Source organism: Rhamphochromis sp. 'chilingali' (genome assembly GCF_963969265.1).
Source record: "Rhamphochromis sp. 'chilingali' genome assembly, chromosome: 14".
Lineage (NCBI taxonomy): Eukaryota > Metazoa > Chordata > Actinopteri > Cichliformes > Cichlidae > Rhamphochromis > Rhamphochromis sp. 'chilingali'.
Genome location: NC_137941.1, coordinates 1119300 through 1136902, shown reverse-complemented (window position 1 = coordinate 1136902; position 17603 = coordinate 1119300). Strand labels below are relative to the sequence as shown.

General features: G+C 41.8%; 2 protein-coding genes across 2 annotated transcripts; one reads left to right on the top strand and one right to left on the bottom strand.

Annotated features, from left to right (window-relative positions):
- On the top strand, positions 1–6855 carry LOC308409881 (ICOS ligand-like; the record flags this gene model as incomplete). The annotated part of the gene is made up of 6 exons (XM_080902881.1): positions 1–37; positions 635–754; positions 3130–3507; positions 4099–4395; positions 4983–5057; positions 6171–6855. The coding sequence occupies 6 exons, from the start codon at positions 1–3 to the stop codon at positions 6197–6199; spliced, it is 936 nt and encodes a 311-aa protein (XP_080759007.1). The 3' UTR covers positions 6200–6855.
- Positions 6856–8010: 1155 nt separating this feature from the next.
- LOC308409458 (ICOS ligand-like) lies at positions 8011–16716 on the bottom strand. The gene is made up of 5 exons (XM_080902238.1): positions 16570–16716; positions 14237–14599; positions 13866–14156; positions 13502–13603; positions 8011–13248 (listed from the first exon to the last, which is right to left on the bottom strand). The coding sequence occupies exons 2-5, from the start codon at positions 14454–14456 to the stop codon at positions 13151–13153; spliced, it is 711 nt and encodes a 236-aa protein (XP_080758364.1). The 5' UTR covers positions 14457–14599; positions 16570–16716; the 3' UTR covers positions 8011–13150.
- Positions 16717–17603: the final 887 nt, after the last annotated feature.

Sequence of the window (17603 nt, the reverse complement as noted above, 5' to 3'; positions counted from 1 at the left end):
ATGACTGAAACTAAGCTGACCGTTCAGAGTGTGAGAGGTTAAAGCAGCTCTGCCACATTTGTACCATCAGATCGAGACTTTGTGCTGTTCGGCTTCTTGAATTCGTCAGTTCACATTTGAACTTTCACACAGTCATAAACCACATTCCTGGTTTTCTTTGCTTTTTTATGTGTTACATGAAACATTGCAGAACAAATATCCACAGTTTCAGGTTCATTTCCTGTCTGATCAGATAGTGGCAACAAAGAAGGAGGTCTGACGGCGATCTGTCGAAACATGTGGCACTCAGACTTCTGCTTTTTGGTTTTTACTCCTCTGGGAAAAAAAGGTTTCACAGAGAGTTTCATCCAAGATAAAATGATTTATTCGGATCCTGTAGCTGCCAAGTGTCACACAGACGATCTCTGATGGGAAAAAGAAATCTGTGAGTCGCAGTAAACTGCACTCGGACAGTAACGTGAACATAACCATCGATAACATGTGACCAGAAGCCACAGCGAGAGTCAGAGTGGCGTCTGAAAGAGGAAACGGCACCACAGTCTGCAATCTGCTATCAGAGCTGCTATCACTGTTTATGAGAACATTACTGGAGCTTGTAGTTGGAGTGACTTACAGCCAAATGGTGCTTTATCAGGATGCGGTGCCCGAGTATCCACTGATGGACTGAACATCCTGCAGACACTGATCGAGTCTCACCAAAGCTTTTTGTTCTCCCTGCGGGGCGCGATGGAGTTTCTGCTCCTGATCTTTCTCTGTAAGTGAGATTGTCGCTTTTCTCATTTTGGTTTGTGCCAGTGTATTTTAATAAACCTTTGAAAGTTATTATTATTTTCCAAATAACAGCTGCAAAGAGCGTGGAAGAGAAAGAATATAAGTCATCATTGTTTAAAATGGCCTTTTTTAAATTAACATTTTGGGTTATAGTTCGTTATCTATAATTCAGTGTAGTAGCTGTAACTGACGGACTATAATCTTAAGTAATGGTTGTAAACCCAGGCAAAACAATCATAAACAGATTTAATCAGAAACCCTGCAGTGAAATCAGACAGCAGGTATGTAACAGGTAACAGGTTACGCCTCACTGAAACAGTGAGTCAGGCTATTCACAAACACCTGACGTGTGATACAAACTCACACACAACAACACTCAAACACCAAAATAAGGGACTTTAGTTAAAAGACAGAGAAATGAGGTTTCAGACTAAACAAAATAACTATATTACCGTAATTGTCGGGCTATAAGCCGCTACTTTTTGCACAAGCTTTGAACCCTGCGGCTTTTAGTCAGGTGCGGCTTTTCTATGGATTTTCCATGATTTTTGTCATATCGTAAGAGGATTTGTTTTGTGTGTTCCGCTGTTGTACGGCACTACGTTGCCTGGCGGAAGGATCGGGGTTCAAGAGTGGTATGTTAGTCACATGTCCGTCCGCCAGGCAACGTAGTGCCGTACGAAGTAGCGCGAAAAACAAACTTCAAAGTAGCGCTACGCATTCAGCGGGAGGCGTGGATGACGAGCGGCGATAAACTTGCGAAAAGCAAGTTATGCCCAACTCCACCGGTGGATTCTGACAGCGTGGAAAAGTGCGAAAACATCCACGATCACCAACGGATTTTGAAGGGCTGGACTGCTGCATGATGGAGAGGAGGACACCGCCACGGCCCTTCTGAGGGTGTTCGACTCTGACACTGACAACGAGGATTTCTTTGGTTTTGAAAGTGACAACGAAGGAGAGAAGCGGAGAGTGGATGACGAAGCCATCCTGAGCCTGTTCGTTTCCGACATTGGAGAAGAGGACTTTGGTGGTTTTAGAGCGCAGGAAGAAGAGAAAGATGGTGAATGACTGACTTTTCTTCTCCGTGTCACTGCACCTGAGCCTAAAAGGTAGTCTAAATCTATTTTTCTGGTGTGCTGTAGGCTACTGTTATGTACTACATGTGCAAATATGTACCCATAACTTGTTTTTCAAAATATTAATAAAAGGGGTGTGTCTCCAAACAGCCATCTCTTTCCTGACAATTCCCTTTGTGCATATTCTCTTACATATGATAAGTCAACATTGAAACACCTGCGGCTTTTAGTCAGGTGCGGCTAATGTATGTACAAAACAGGATTTTCCCCTGATTTTAGCTTTTGCGGCTAATATTCAGGTGCGCTTTGTAGTCCGGGAAATACGGTAAATAAATGTCCGTGTCAGTTCCTTTGCAAACACATAATAATCACAATCACTTAAGGAAAGACTGTCTCAGTATCTCAGACAGCAGAATACTCTCACACTGTTTTACTGCAACCACAAAGCAAAGGATGAGAAGCGACAGCGACCAAACTCCCACAGAGGAAGTCAACATCTGGGCTGGTCTGTGCTCACCCAGGAAAAAACCTCCCCTGGCCCTGTAGTCCAGGGAGCACACTCAGTCCATTCACTCAATGACGCTTTTAAACTCATTTCAACTTTTCATGACTTACAACATCAGCACACGTTACCATAGTAACACACAGCTACAGGTGGTACCTGTGCTAACACTGCTAGCCACTAACATGCTGTTATTAGTAATACAATAATACACTGACAGAAACAGTTTGAAACAAATGCATTTGAAATAATTAATCTCAAAGTATTCATCACCTTCAAACCGAGCTCTGAATTCACCAACAGGAACGTATTCTTCAGTACTCTTACAGTTCTCACCTGCTCGTTTGCTGTACATCTGTTGGGTTTCTCTCCACATCTCGCGTAGTTGCTCTCTGCGAGGTCAACTTCACACCCCGCCCCACAATTCCCTGGTTGGTGCAAAATTGAACAACAACCAATACCAGTGAACAAACTTCAGACTGACAGTCTGCTGCTCAGCCAGGATGGCAGCAGACTGCACGTCAGCGAACATTTTAGACTGTTCTCTCATTCTTTCAGTCACTTGTGGTCTGGGCGACATTTCAATAAACAGGAAAAGACTGGAAAAGCTTAAATGTACAAAGTCAGTTTCCATCATGTTAGCAGTGAACATTAAAGGCCTTTTCGACTCTGCTTGAGCCTCATGGGGTCAGGTGAACTTTGACCTGTGCCTGTTTTTGATGAATGCGCTGAATTTGCTCGTTTGGAATGAATGAATCGTTTTGTCTTTCGTCACAGTTCTCCTTGCACCTCTGCTGCTGCCAGCCTGGTGCCAAACCATCAATGGAAGCATTGGAGAGACGCTCCTTTGGCCGTGCATGCACAAACTTACTAAGAGGTTTGTCCGTGAGCAAACTTACATCTACTGGCAGGGGATGGACGGCAGCAGCAACCCCACTGTGGCCCACGTCTATGTGAAGGGAGAAGAAGACTTTCTTTATCAAAGCTCATCCTTTCAGAACAGGACTGCAATCTTCCTTTCTCAATTAGAGGATGGAAATTTCTCTCTCCTGATTAGAAACCTGATGCTGGACCACGATGGGACCTTCATTGAAGTTGTTTTTATTTCAGATGACTCAAAGGAGAATATCTGTCAGAAGACCCTGCATGTAGCAGGTCTGTATACTTCTCTCTGCAAAACAAAAGCTGATTAACATTCCTGTTTTCCTCCTCAGCACAACCAGCTAAAGTAAAATCTTAGATACTCTTGTTCAGGTTTGGACCTCTGTAGAAAAATCTGTGTGAGTTTCTAAAAATAACAACATGAAAAAATAATAAGTTAGAGCTAAAAACTAAAGTGTAATCTGATCTCTAGACTCACTGATATCCTTCTTCCTCACCATCAATTTGGACTCACACAGGTGTAAAATTCCAGGTGGAGGCAGGTGGGGTGAACAGTGCACGCTGCATCATGTTACATTATGTTGAAATCATAAATTGACCCACAAATAATCGAAAAGGTACAAAATTGACCAGAAATGAAGAGAATGACATGTCTTATACTCTGTTTCCTGTGAAAGGACCAGACCGGGTTTGGATGCTTGGATGTTTTTGTGAACTTCAGACGTCTGTGGGACCTCAGCCTGTGACGACCCACAGAAGCCGTTAACTCCTGTGGGTCATCACAGGCTGATAAATTAATCACATGCTCAAACACATTTGTACAGTCCAAAACATCCTGCTAAACTGCTTGTGACTTGTTTCCAGCGGTCTTCCAGGAACCAAACATTGAGCTAAGCCAGGCCTCAGCAACCTGCAGCACGGCGGGGGGCTATCCTGAACCTGAGGTGACGTGGCTCTCCACAGACGACCAGGGGAATGAAACCATCCTGGAGCCACTGGAAGTAAAGACTGATAATAACACCAGGAATGGAACATTCAGCGTCTTCAGCAAAGCCAACATCAGCGGATTAAAAACTGTAACGTGCAGAATTTGTAATCCCACCTCGGGCGAATGTCAGACAACAACTAAAGACGTCTCACCTGCCGGGACTTTTATTACAGGTACTTAAAAGCCAGTAATATCTCACTGTTAAAGTCACAAGGACCACGAAACACCAGCTCAGGTCACAGAGTGTAACTGCCAAACTTTATTTATTCTTATTGTACATTTTTATTAGATATAATAAACTTTACATTCATGTTAGATCTGATCTAATACCAGCTTGTGTAATGATGGAACCAGGGGTGTCCAACTCCAGGCCTCGAGGGCCGGTGTCCTGCAGGTTTTAGACGTGTCCAACGCAGCTGATTCAAATGGCTAAATGACCTCCTCAACATGTCGAGAAGTTCTCCAGAGGCCTGGTGAAGAACTACTCATGTGATTGAGGTGTGTCGACCCAGGGTGAGATCTAAAACCTGCAGGACACCGGCCCTCGAGGCCTGGAGTTGGACACCTCTGATGTAGACTCACTAACAATAACACCGATGTTCTCCTGTAGGGCATCAGGATAATCTGATCAAATGTTTCTAGAAGGCTCAGTCATCTTTGTTTCTTCTGCTGTGTCCTCGGAGCAGAACAAGCCTCTGCACACCGACAGACGTGATCAGTAAAACTAACACCACGCTCTTTTTATTGTGTTTTTTTAAAGGTGGCATCGCTGTCATCGTCATCATTACCGTCATCGTGGGGATTATCAGCATCGCTCTTTGTGTGTTCTGTCAATGTGAGTGATGATTGATATAAATGCTTCTGTGCTGAGTCAGTATTGTCTGAGTTACAGCCGAGTACAAAGACAGAAAACAGGAGTCACATCTGCAGGTTTCACTACGTTCTTAAAAAGCTTTTAGCTTTTAGCTTTTAGCTTCTGTGTTTTAGGTGAACGTTTGCAGTCTGTCCATACTCTGCTGCTCAGATCACTCAGATCATCCTGTCTGCAGCGCTGACGGTGTAACAGTCACCCAAGAGCAAGGCACCAGGAATCAGAGGCAGTATTTTAACCCTTTAACATCCACCAGGGTAGTGGTGCTTCATCTAGGGTGGGGGTTATTCAGCTTCCACCTCTTTTTACTGAACCTTTGCCTGTGTGCAGCAGGTTTCACAGAAAAACGTCTGATGTCCAGAATGGACGAGGCTTTAGTTGAAAAGTAAGATCCTCTAGTTTCTACAAGTCACATGTGGTTAAAACTAAACCCGGCTGTCGACAGCTTAGCTGTGACCTGCTGAGAGGTGGACTGGAGTTGTTTCCTTGGATTAGACAGAGGGGCAAGTCCAGGAAAGAGTCTGAGAGTTCATACATGAAGAACCTAAATGCTAATACACAAGCAGCCATTTCAACAAGTTTGCAGGTCCTGAAAAGAAAAAGACACTTTTTCAAAGCTCTGTGTCCACAGCTTGAGTCAGCACAGTTAAGATTGGTTACTAGCTGTTATGAGCTGGTACTAGCTATTCACAGTGCAGCAACTAAAGCTAATTTGACAGTAGGGAGCAGGGACACAGGCCGAGTGCACCAGTTCAATCCAGTTTTATTTGTATTGCATCACAAAAGCAGTTGCCTCAGAGCAGCTGCTGGAGTACCTGAGAGATTCTGGGAGAGAGAAGATGTGGAAGTTAGACGCACCTGTTCAGGTCCAACAGTCTGTCACACAAAGTGTTAGGAAACAGTAAAAGTGTTTGTGAGCCTGAATGTGACACTGGTTGAGAGAACTTTTCTACCTTCTGCTTTCAGACACAATCAAATTCTCCCATAAACACAGTTTGTTGGATGTTTAGGAAAATGTTGGTCTTCAGTGTTCAAATCTCTTCTTTCCTGTTAATGAAAAACTTTCTTTTGTTGAAGTAAATGGAAGAAGAACCTCCACAGGATGAAGGTCTTTCTGTTTGACTGTGGACGTTAGAGGAACTCACATTTTTGGACACGAACACCAACGTGAACGCGGATGCTGGAGCCTTATTTTTTTATTTATCGTCTCTTATTGACAGTATGACATCTTAATGAACACTGACAGGTCCGGCTCCACATTGAGCAGGACGCCGGGTCCTTCTGAATCAGCTGACTCTCTTTTTACCATAACTTTAGAGGAGTTATAAGAGAAGCCACGCAACACTTTACTTCATGCTATAAAATTTTAAAGTGGCAGATTGCAGCCGACTTGTTTTCTGTCAGGAGTCGTTGGGAGAATGGAGCAGGAAGCATTATCAGGAGGAGGAAGGACCGTCCACCGTGCGCTCGGCTGTTTGTTTGGACTGAAACAGGAAGTGATCGGGTTTTGGAAGCGGTCTGCTGGGACTGAGTAATAAAGACTGGACTGCGCAGTGACCAACATCCATGTTATGACTGTTTCTGCAGGACACGTCCTTTTCTAAAGTCCACCCTTTACCCAGAGTTTATGACTGACATCTTCTTATTACAGCCAGAAGAAGGTCGGCCCGTCTAATGCTGTGCTTCCCGTATTAGTCATTAGCAGTGTTGGACAAGTTACTTTGAAAAAATAATTAATTATAGTTACTAGTTACTTCTTCAAAAAAGTAACTGACTTAGTAACTGAGTTACCAGATTCTAAAAGTAATCAATTACTTGAAAAGTAACTATTGTGTTACTTTAAAAAACAGTTTAACGCTCTGGGGTCCAGGGTATTAATGTCCATTTTTGACTACTTTTGATGTTTCCTCCACATTTCACTTTAAAAACTGTTTATTTGTCTTGTTTGGTCTCATTGTTTTCAGCACAACCTCACGTGTCTGAATCTACAGTCATGTTTTAATTTTGACTGTATTAACAAAATTGATCTAAAATCAGATAAAAAACATCAAATCAGAGTAGAAGAAGTTATATTTTTACTGTAACAACCACAAACATGTTTAATGATCATATTTCATAACTTTAAATGCAAATATAAATTGTCAATTTTAATTTATATGCACAAGTTTTGCGAACAACAAAGTTATTTGCAGCCATTTACCTTTTACCCTTTTTTAATAACCATTTCAAACTGTTTACAGAACAATCAGCTGTTCTTCAATAAGATGCCACAAATTATTTGTGCCACTGCAAATATTTCTGTCCACTATAAAGGAAACATCACAGCCTGATACCTGCAGGTCTGACAGCAGCAGGTGTGTCACTCCTGTTTCTACCTGGAGACAGCAGTCGCCTCATTGTTCTGACACACAACACAAAACTATCCACAACACACTAACTACACAAGACAACACATTAACTACACAAGACAGCACACTAACTACACAAGACAGCACATTAACTACACAAGACAGCACATTGACTACACAAGACAACACATTAACTACACAAGACAACACATTAACTACACAAGACAACACATTAACTACACAAGACAGCACATTAACTACACAAGACAACACATTAACTACACAAGACAACACATTAACTACACAAGACAGCACATTAACTACACAAGACAACGCATTAACTACACAAGACAGCACATTAACTACACAAGACAACACATTAACTACACAAGACAACACATTAACTACACAAGACAACACATTAACTACACAAGACAGCACATTAACTACACAAGACAACACATTAACTACACAAGACAACACATTAACTACACAAGACAACACATTAACTACACAAGACAGCACATTAACTACACAAGACAACACATTAACTACACAAGACAGCACATTAACTACACAAGACAACACATTAACTACACAAGACAACACATTAACTACACAAGACAGCACATTAACTACACAAGACAACACATTAACTACACAAGACAACACATTAACTACACAAGACAACACATTAACTACACACTCCAAACACGCTAAACGTCACAAATCTCTCTCTCTCTCTCTGTCACTCCTAAAACTTCCCCCTCTTCCTAAACAACCAAACGTCATGTTGCCATATCATTTTTTGATTGGTCGACATGGTGCATTTTTCCACCAACACCAATGGGCTGTTTTTTGTTGTGGTTTTTTTTGCTCATAAGCAGAGAGGTCTCGCTGCTGTCCTTAGACAGTAAACGTGACGAAACTATTGAGAAAAAACAGCGCGTATATCTTGTTTATCATGACTCTGGTTTTACTGGCCTATCAGCACAGTTTATAAACTGGTATATGTCACCTTGTTGCTTTGTCTTGAAGTGGTCATGTGATTGACCACGACTACTTTATTCTTCCTCAGTCAAACAGCAGCACTCGTGCGATTGTTTTGTCCCCTGAGCTCCAGGTGTTGTGCCAAAAAGTGGTCGTCGGCCAGAAAGTGATCGCCGCCCGCGAGAGCGCAGCTGCTTAAAGCTGCAGCGCCCAGATTACTTACAGCTACTTTCTGCAACTGATACAAGATGCGGTAAACTGAACACAGCTTCAACCGTCTGTTTGTTGAAAAATAGTAACGGACTGCATTTTCTGTAACGGTGTTGTAACGATAGGGATAGTAATTAGTTAGCTACGTCGTTACTAAAAAAGTAACGCCGTTACTTGTAACGCTGTTATTCCCATCACTGGTCATTTACAGGTATTTTTCTGTACTTCTTAACTATTGCAGTGCATTGTGGGAGCAAGAACCCCAAAAGGAGGGCAAAATAAGAGCAAGAGCAGACATTAGACTTTTTTAAGGCTTCATTTAGGTTTTAGACTCTGGAGTTGGAGAAGCTGCCTTCACATTTCTGTGGTAAATATTAAACTTTTAGATTTTTTTTATTAAGATAATGTTTTTCAAAACACTCAGTGATTTTGTTTAGAAAGAATTGTTAATTTATTTGTTAAATGGTGTCCACTGTATCCAGATAAGTCAGGAATATGTTGCTGACTTACTTTGAAAAGAGTTGTTATTTAGGTTTAACATGACATAAACTTTCCATTTTAGTTAATTATCTTTCGCTATGATACTCGGTTTGGCTTCCAGTGGCTGGAGCAGTTTTCATGAATACCATCTGGTCTTTAAGTCTGAGGTCATTTGCTGTTTCTCCATCCAAACTCCGCTTCTGGTCCCAACATCAAACGATCACTGAGAGTTAAAAACTGTCTAAATTCTTTCATCTTTAATGAAATGATCAGTGTAACAATTAAGTTTAACATCCATGAAAACAGACTTTATGAAGTTTAACGGATTTAGAAGATAGCAGGAAGTTGATATAGCATGATATAGCACAGTGAAGCTGGAGGATGAACACTAACTTTTTTCCACTCAATAAAAGTTAACATGAGGGTTCCTGATGGTTAGAGACAAATGCAATCGCATGGCAGGATGCTGTAAACTTCAGCCAGGAGAACAACTGAGATAATCCATCCACAATACGAGGTTAGTCATTCATATACTGCTGCATGGGCTGTAGTTACATCGTAAGGGTTTAAAACTGAGCTTTAAAATGAACAGTGGTGGTAAAAACCAAGAGAGGCCGACAGTGATCACTGACTGTTTTTAGGGGCTTGTTCAGATTAAATAGAACAAAATACAAAACATGTTAAAAACACAATAATAAACACACCGTAGGTTGGACCTGGAAGCAGGCTCATCATCACTTAAAGACCAGATAGCAGTGTTGCCAGCTTAGCGAGTTTGTCGCTATATTTAGTGAGTTTCAGACCCCCTTAGCCACTTTTTTCTAAGAAGCGACTAACAACAAATCTGGTGACTTTTTCTGGTGTTATTGGAGACTTATGATGACACATATCGCTCTTACTCTCAACAAGCAACAGGTGCTGGCACAGGTGCAGGTGGGCAACAGGTGGGCACCTCGCCCGTGCCAAAGCGCTCACAGGCAGCGGGTAGTCCACACGGAATGACTGAAGTAATGTTGTTAAGTCCTTAAAGTCATATTCTTTTATTGTCATGACTGTATTTGAAGCTATTTTTGTATGATACCTGATTTATATGGAATATGGCTGAAGTAAACTAAAGCCTAAAATACTTAGTCAGTCATTTGTTTAATAGTAATTTAACATTATATAATTCACATATAAAACTATGAATTGTAATTTTAAATGGTTTAAAAGCAGGTAGAATAGCATATGTAGGCAAGTATACTTCTCCTTTTATCAAGAAGCAAAGACAAAAAGGGGAACAAAAGAAACAGGGCAGGGTTCGGTGGTTGAATCATCCGTCCCCACCAATGCCACAACCAAATCTACGCCCTTGGAGGAGTTGGCAACACTGCCGGATATTTAGTTGTCTGCTTCTCTCTGGGCTTTGCACAGCTCTGACTGCTAGCTAGCTAACTAGCTAAAGTCAGCCATGTAGATAATAATAATGGATTGCATTTATATAGCCCTTTTCAAGGCACCCAAATGCCACTATTCATTCACTCTCACATTCATACACTGGTGGAGGCAGCTATGGTTGTAGCCACAGCTGTCCTGGGGCAGGCTGCCATATCGCGCCATCGGCCCCTCTGGCCAACACCAGTAGGCGGTAGGTGAAGTGTCTTGCCCAGGGACACAATGACCTGGACAGAGAGCCCGGGGATCGAACCGGTGACCTTCCGGTTACAGATACGCTTCTCAACCCCCTGAGCCACGGTCGCCCCATAACTGGGAAAAGTGAAAACTTCATGGTTCTACTGATGTATAGAGAGGAAGAAATAATTTTAGGACTATAAAAACTTCCATAATAATACTTATGCTCCACGGTTGCCTTTACTGTACACTTTAAAGGGTTTCAGGAAAAGTTACACAAACTCTCGTTTTAGCCTCAGACTATCCTGGCTCGTGCTAGCAAATGCTAATGTTAGCCTCTGATTTAGGCTGCTAAAGTACAGACTTTTAGCTAGCTGACCAGGATAGACTAATTTGGTGGTTAACAGACTGAAGTCCAACTTTTGTTGAAAATTTACCCACATGGAAAAGATAAATATAACTCTTATAAAGTTTGTATCTGTCTTGTGTGAAACTTGTATGAAAAGCATACAAGAGTGAAAACAGATATAAGATCCCTTGAAAAATTATATAAATGAAACTTGTGTGTTTTGGATACTAAAACAATAAATGAAAGTAATGAGAAAGTGGCCACTTTCATGAGTAAATCATGTAAGTTTTTACTGTTTCTTTTCCATGTGGGTTATGTAGTGCTGAGCATGTCATTTCTGGTATTGTGGGATATTTTTGTGACCTCGTTGAGCTAATGTGGTTAAATCATAACTATATCTTGATTGAAGCATAATATAAGCACTGTGCTGGTGTGCAGGGCTGTGATATGCCTTATGGGGATGCTGCTAAAATATATAATTGTCTATATCACGCTTTTAGCCTAATAATGAGCAGAGATATTTGCATGTCTTCCTTCAGATCCTTAGAGATTATTTGAGAAGTGGATCATCAGCTTTTACTAAATGAAACACCTTTTACCTGTAAGCCTGGTTTAGTAACCTGTCCTAATAAATTTGTGTTGTATTTCTTATAAGGGGCAAAGTGGTGTCAGCCCTGCGCTGAGAGGGCTGTGCTCATCCATCCGTCCTGTTCTAACAAAGACACGTTTCAGGAACACCTGTAGTTCCCTTTTATTCATATAGCATCAGTGAACAAACACACGTGTTACTGTAAGGTGAAGACCCCACAGAGTTAATGCAGGACAAACGTTCACTCGGATTCATTGATGAAGTGAATGCAGGACTACATGTGTGTCCTTCTCATGAGTGGACACACATGGATGTGAACCACGCGTGTTTGGCTGAGCCAAACAACCGCAGCAGTGATTCGAACCTAAAGTACTCTGGATACTGTTACTGTACAAATACTATTACATGTTTGTTGGTCAGGTGTCCTGTAGGAAGAAAACACGTGAATGTGCATGAACGCGTTTACATGAGGACAAAGTGACTTCAAGGGAAATACAAATCTTCACATTTTGATGTCTGTCAGTTATTTTGTTCATGAATCGGCTGTTTAGTCATTCTAGGATGAGATGGATGCTGTCATCATATTTTAGGATAGTTTTTAAGGTGAAGAGAGTAAAAGAATATTTCACTTTAAACGTGCCGATGTTGTTGTGGACTAAGCTCAGATAATTATAGGTTGTAACTGCATAGTATGGTTAAGGATATAAACATTAAGTCTAAGCTCTTCCTCTCCTGTCCGTCTTTCTGATCTGTCTCCATCTCTGAGTGAACGTAGCTCTCACCTTTAGCTTTAGCACACACTGTGAGACAAACTGTGTGTTTGCTGATGTTTGTTGAGCCGATAGAAACGTTGGAGAAACATCCTTGATGCTCTTTCCTCTTCTGTAGAAACTAGAAGCTGACGACATACGTACGCCCGCTTTAACCCAGAGTATAAACACTATAAATGATACCGTTGAACCAAAAGTAATGAGTCTGTTTTGAAAAGTCAAGGAGTAGAAAGTAGTGTTAACATGTAGGCAGTAAAAAGTTGTCAGAAAATACTGAAGTCCAGATACCTTCTACGTAAGTACAGTAACAAGATCCTTCAGTTTATCTTCACAGAGGGAGAAATGTTAAAGCTCAGAAATCTGTTTCAAGCAAGAATTACAAATACTGAGCATAACGAGGTACAGCCCATCATGTGAAGCTCTAACTTTAATAATGCCACAGAGATGAAGCTGGTCTTTAGAGTCTTGGTCTCACTCTGAATCTTAATGCAGGCTTCATCTGTGGTCATCCTGCCTCGATGGCAGGAGAGCTGACCTCAGAGCTGTGCTTCTCCTGAGCTTTCTCTTTGGCTGTCTGCGCCTGAATGGAAGGACAACGTTCCTGCATTGAGGTACAGCAGAGCAGCAGTGTTTGGTTTAACACACGTATCCCCGACAAAGTCCTGCCAGTACTGGTCAGCCCGTGTGCAGCGCCACCTTCCTGTACAGCACTAGCACACACCTCCATTCTCTGCTAGCAAAGCACCGTTGGAAAGATAAGCAGCTGACGGCTCAGGGCTGTCTGGCCTCCGTTGTCTCTGTTGGTGATCTAGAGCAAAAGAAAAATGTGTCAGTCACAAACCAGGACAGCAGGGGGCGCTCGCCAACTTTTGTTCAGTGTTAATGATGCTGCTGTGACACTAAGAGCACTCTGGCTAACGTGTGCGCAACATTTTTTGTAATAAATTAAAATTTTGATGTTTACATATTAATATCAGCTGTCCATAATTATTGTTCGACACGAAATCAGATAATTGTATCTGCTAAAACTGTAAAAGAACAACATTCAGAAGCTTACTTACATTTCTTGTAGCCAAAGGCTGCGAGTACTATCAGTACTACAAGTACGATGGCTACTATAAATACTCCAATCCCAGCCGTTTCAGCCACAGGCAGACCTTCAACTGTAAATAAGCAGATTATGTTGCATTTGTGGGTGATGCACAAAGTTATTGTGACTGCATGGATCATGAATGTAGTGGAAATGTAGTATAAATGTAAAGTCATAAATAGTAGCTTCAGTTTATTTGGTGTGTAAGTAAGTTAGCTGTGATGTGACAGTAATGGACAACAAATAAAACTGCAGCTGATCAGCAGCTCTGCTCATTTCAGCAATGCAAGTTGTCAGCTGGATGCTGATTAATGGTGATGTAACCCTCTGTGTACCTGCAGGCAGGTCTGCAGTTGCTCCCACAGTCTTGTTAGAAGTTGGGTTGTAAACGTTGCAGGTCACCGTCTTTGACCCCGTGATGTTGGCTGTGCTGATGACGCTGTAGGTGCCGTCTTCCTCCTTGTGGATCTGCAGGGTCAGAACATCAGGTGGTTCCAGTGCACGTTCATGTCCTTCGTGGTCGGTGGAAATCCATGCCAGTTCAGGTTCAGGAAAGCCCCCCTGTGTTATGCAAGTTGCTGTCATCTTCTTTTGGTTGATCTCGATGTTTGGCTCCTTAAAATTAGCTGTAAATATTGTAAATATGTATTAATGACATATATAAGATAACAAGTTTGATGTGCTGTAAAATGACGCAGATACCAACCTGCTACATGAACCATGGTTTGGCAGAGTTTGTCCTTGATTTCTCTTGCGTGGTTGAAAACGACTTTAAGGGACTTCAGGTTGTCTTCATGCATCAGCGGATCGATGATAAGGGACAAGTTTCCAGATCGTAACTGATCAGGAAAGATTTTGGTTCTGTTTTTAAATGGCAAGCTTTGATGTTCCAAATCCTCCTTTCCATTCCTGTAATAGTGGAGCATTTCAGTATTGTTTTGGTTCTGCCAATAAATGCTGACTTTCTGTGGATCAAACTGTTTGCTGAGTGTGCACTGCCAGAGTAATGGCTCTCCTCTGGTTCCATTAGTTTCAGAGGAAGCTGCCACCAGTGGGAACCCACAGAGAGCTGCAACGAAACAGACAAAGGTTCAGTCAGAACGAACAAAACAAAACAAATTTCCCACGTGTGGGACTAATAAAGGTTATCTTATCTTATCTTATCTTAAACCATAACCGCCATTCATCATAGTCGCTCCTTTGGCAGTCTGAAATCATGCAACCTGTCAGCCGTCCAACTATTAATGAAAATTATAACAAAGTTTTCAAAACAAACGTGGTAATAGTGGGACAATACAGAGGCAACAAGGCGCTAACGATGTGGAAACAATACGTTAATTTCTAAAGCACCAACCCAGTAAGACACTGTATGACCAGCGAGCTCAGATGAGTTCTGTTGACATTTTGTAACTGGATAAAAACCAGAAACTGAAGGTAATGATGTATGCACAAATACTTATCAGGCAACACCAGTTAGTAATGGTGCACTAATGTATGTGTAACAACACAGGGGCGTAATTTCCAATAATCAGACCCAGCCAATACCCCCCCCCCCCCCCCCCCAATAAAATTATGAATTATCTTGCATGAGTAGGCTATTGAATTTATTTACTCATTTCAGTTATTATAATCAAAATAGTTGCATGTTTAATCATCCGGGAATTTACCCAGATTTATTTATTTATTTATTTAGACAGACATCTTACCCCCCACCCAATGCTCAGCACAAAGTTACACCCATGTACAACACGACAAACCTGTTAATAACATGGTAACATCCATGAATAATAGTTTTCATTTAACAATTTGGTGGAAAGATTCAGAAATCATAGTATAATGAACAGCAGTACACGAGAACTGCAGTATATCAGTAACGTGTTTTATGATTATTTCATTTTCATGATTTTATTAACTCTAACAAACGTAATAGATCACAGTGTGAGCAGTTTGTCACATTCAATAAATTTCATTGAACAAAAAATGAATGAATGTTTGTTTGATTGGTTAACTGTATCTTTAAGAAGCAGGCGCCGCGCTTTAATACATCTTACTTCCCACTATCACACAGCATAGTGCTGTGGAAACGTCAAAGCTTCCTCTCGTACTGACACACAGAACAACCAACCAAACAAAGTTATAATTTAATCATTTAATAATAAATAAATAATTATTAATAACCACGTTTTTTTAAAGCTACAGCCTGTTAGCAGCAGCTAGCTCCAGGCCACTGAAAGGTCACAAGCAGAATGGCTGAATCATCACCTCACTGCTTCACGCTGACGGATTTATGAAAGTAAAAGTGCAATAAAGTCAAAATCAGACCTACCGAAGAAGAAATAAAAGCTTTTCTTCTCCATCGTGAACGAAAACCCACTGGTTTGTCTCAACACGGCTGCCTGCCTGGCCACACCTGATGCCTACGATGTTTCTGCCACTGCGTTTACGTTACGCTTGCTCCGCCCTCTCAGGGCGGGCCTGATGCAAAACTTCGACTGCTGGGATTTTGTGGTCAGACACCATCTCCAGCTACGAGACAGATGTCGACTCTGATCTGCTTCATTTCTCTTTCATTAAACCTGTCAGCGCTCTGAAAGAGGTGTAGGTGTTGTTATAAGGCTGTTATTAACCCGTAATTACATTTGTCAGATTTCACCAACAGATTATTTTTTTCACTTGAAAATGTCAAAGAATACTTTAGATCTTTAAGGTTCAATAACTAAATCACTGAAAAAGCAGCTTAGGGGTGTGTGTGTGTGTGTGTGTGTGTGTGTGTGTGTGTGTGTGTGTGTGTGTGTGTGTGTGTGTGTGTGTGTGTGTGTGTGTGTGTGTGTGTGTGTTGGGATGCCAGGTTGGTGGTAATGCTCCCTCTGTGGGTTTCCTGTCAACGTTTTGTTGCTCTATTACTGCCTGACTTGAAGTTCTTTCTTTTGTAAATAAAAATCTGAGAGACAAAACTCTGGATTAATAAAAGTTTGCTGTTCCTCCAACCGTCTGTAGTACAAGCTGTTAAAGAGCAAGAACAAGAAGGACTCTGCCTACCTGCTGCAGTAAGTCTGTCCTCTTTGATGGGTAAAGCTGACGTAGCTCCTCGAATATTTTCTGTTGTTCTTAAATTCAAGTTTACATGAACTGCACGAGTTAATCACACAGTGTAGAAACTGCTGTGCTTCTGTTTCAGTCGCTCCCTATAAGAGGAAGTGTTGCAGCCACTCCTTCATGCAAACAATGTGAACAGACTGGTACGTCAACTTTGTGTGTTTAATTTAAAAAAGAAAAGGTGCCTTATTCTTTGCATGTTTAAGTCAGTCTGAGGTGACTTGTTTGCCTTGCAGCAGTTTGAAGGCTTCTGTCTCTAGAATGAGAAGACGGGTTCAGCACGGGTTGGGGAGGGGGGCACCGTGTCATCAGACTGAACCAAAGCCAGGGTCTAACTGGTTAACTGGACTGTGGTTGGTCAGTGTTGCTTGGTGATGGAGCAGAGAAATTAAAACTGAGCTCAGTGTGGAAAACGATGCTTTAAGGAGTTCGTGAACTCAGAGCGAGGGGGAATTCAGATATTACAGTGAGGGAAAAATTCACTTCCTCCTGCTAAATTTGTAAGTTTGTTCACTTCCAAAGAAACGAACAGTCTCTAATTTTAGTGTATGTTTTATTTGAATAAGACAAAATAACATGACAGCTCTTTGGTCTTTCCCGAGGGACTGTACTGGGTCCTGGTGTTGTTGTTGTTGATGTGTGGCTGGCAGCTGCAAGGCTGCAGCCAAGTGCGTTGGAGTGTACAGCAACTGGAAATAAAGACATGTATTCTGAATGTGTTACAATGTGGTTGGGTCCAACATGCATCTACAGTGGTGCTGATAGCCAGGAGTGTGGCGTGGTGGAACCAACACGGGGCCAGCCAGTGGGACCAGCTGCAGGACCGGTCTAAGCACCGGATGCAGCTAATAGAAAGTCTGTCAGCTCCCCATGGAAGTGGCCGGTCTCTACGGTGAGGCCTGCATCGACACTGCCTACCTGTGCACCTATACCCACTCCTCCAGTGGGAGCAGGTAGTGGCCGGCAGGTTCCTGTTC

Coding starts and splice junctions, on each gene's coding strand:
- LOC308409458 (XM_080902238.1), bottom strand. CDS start 14,456: ATGCTCCACTATTACAGGAATGGAAAGGAGGATTTGGAACATCAAAGC. Junction 14,157..14,236: donor AACCATGGTTCATGTAGCAG/GTTGGTATCTGC, acceptor CAATATTTACAG/CTAATTTTAAGGAGCCAAAC. Junction 13,604..13,865: donor AACTGCAGACCTGCCTGCAG/GTACACAGAGGG, acceptor GCTTATTTACAG/TTGAAGGTCTGCCTGTGGCT.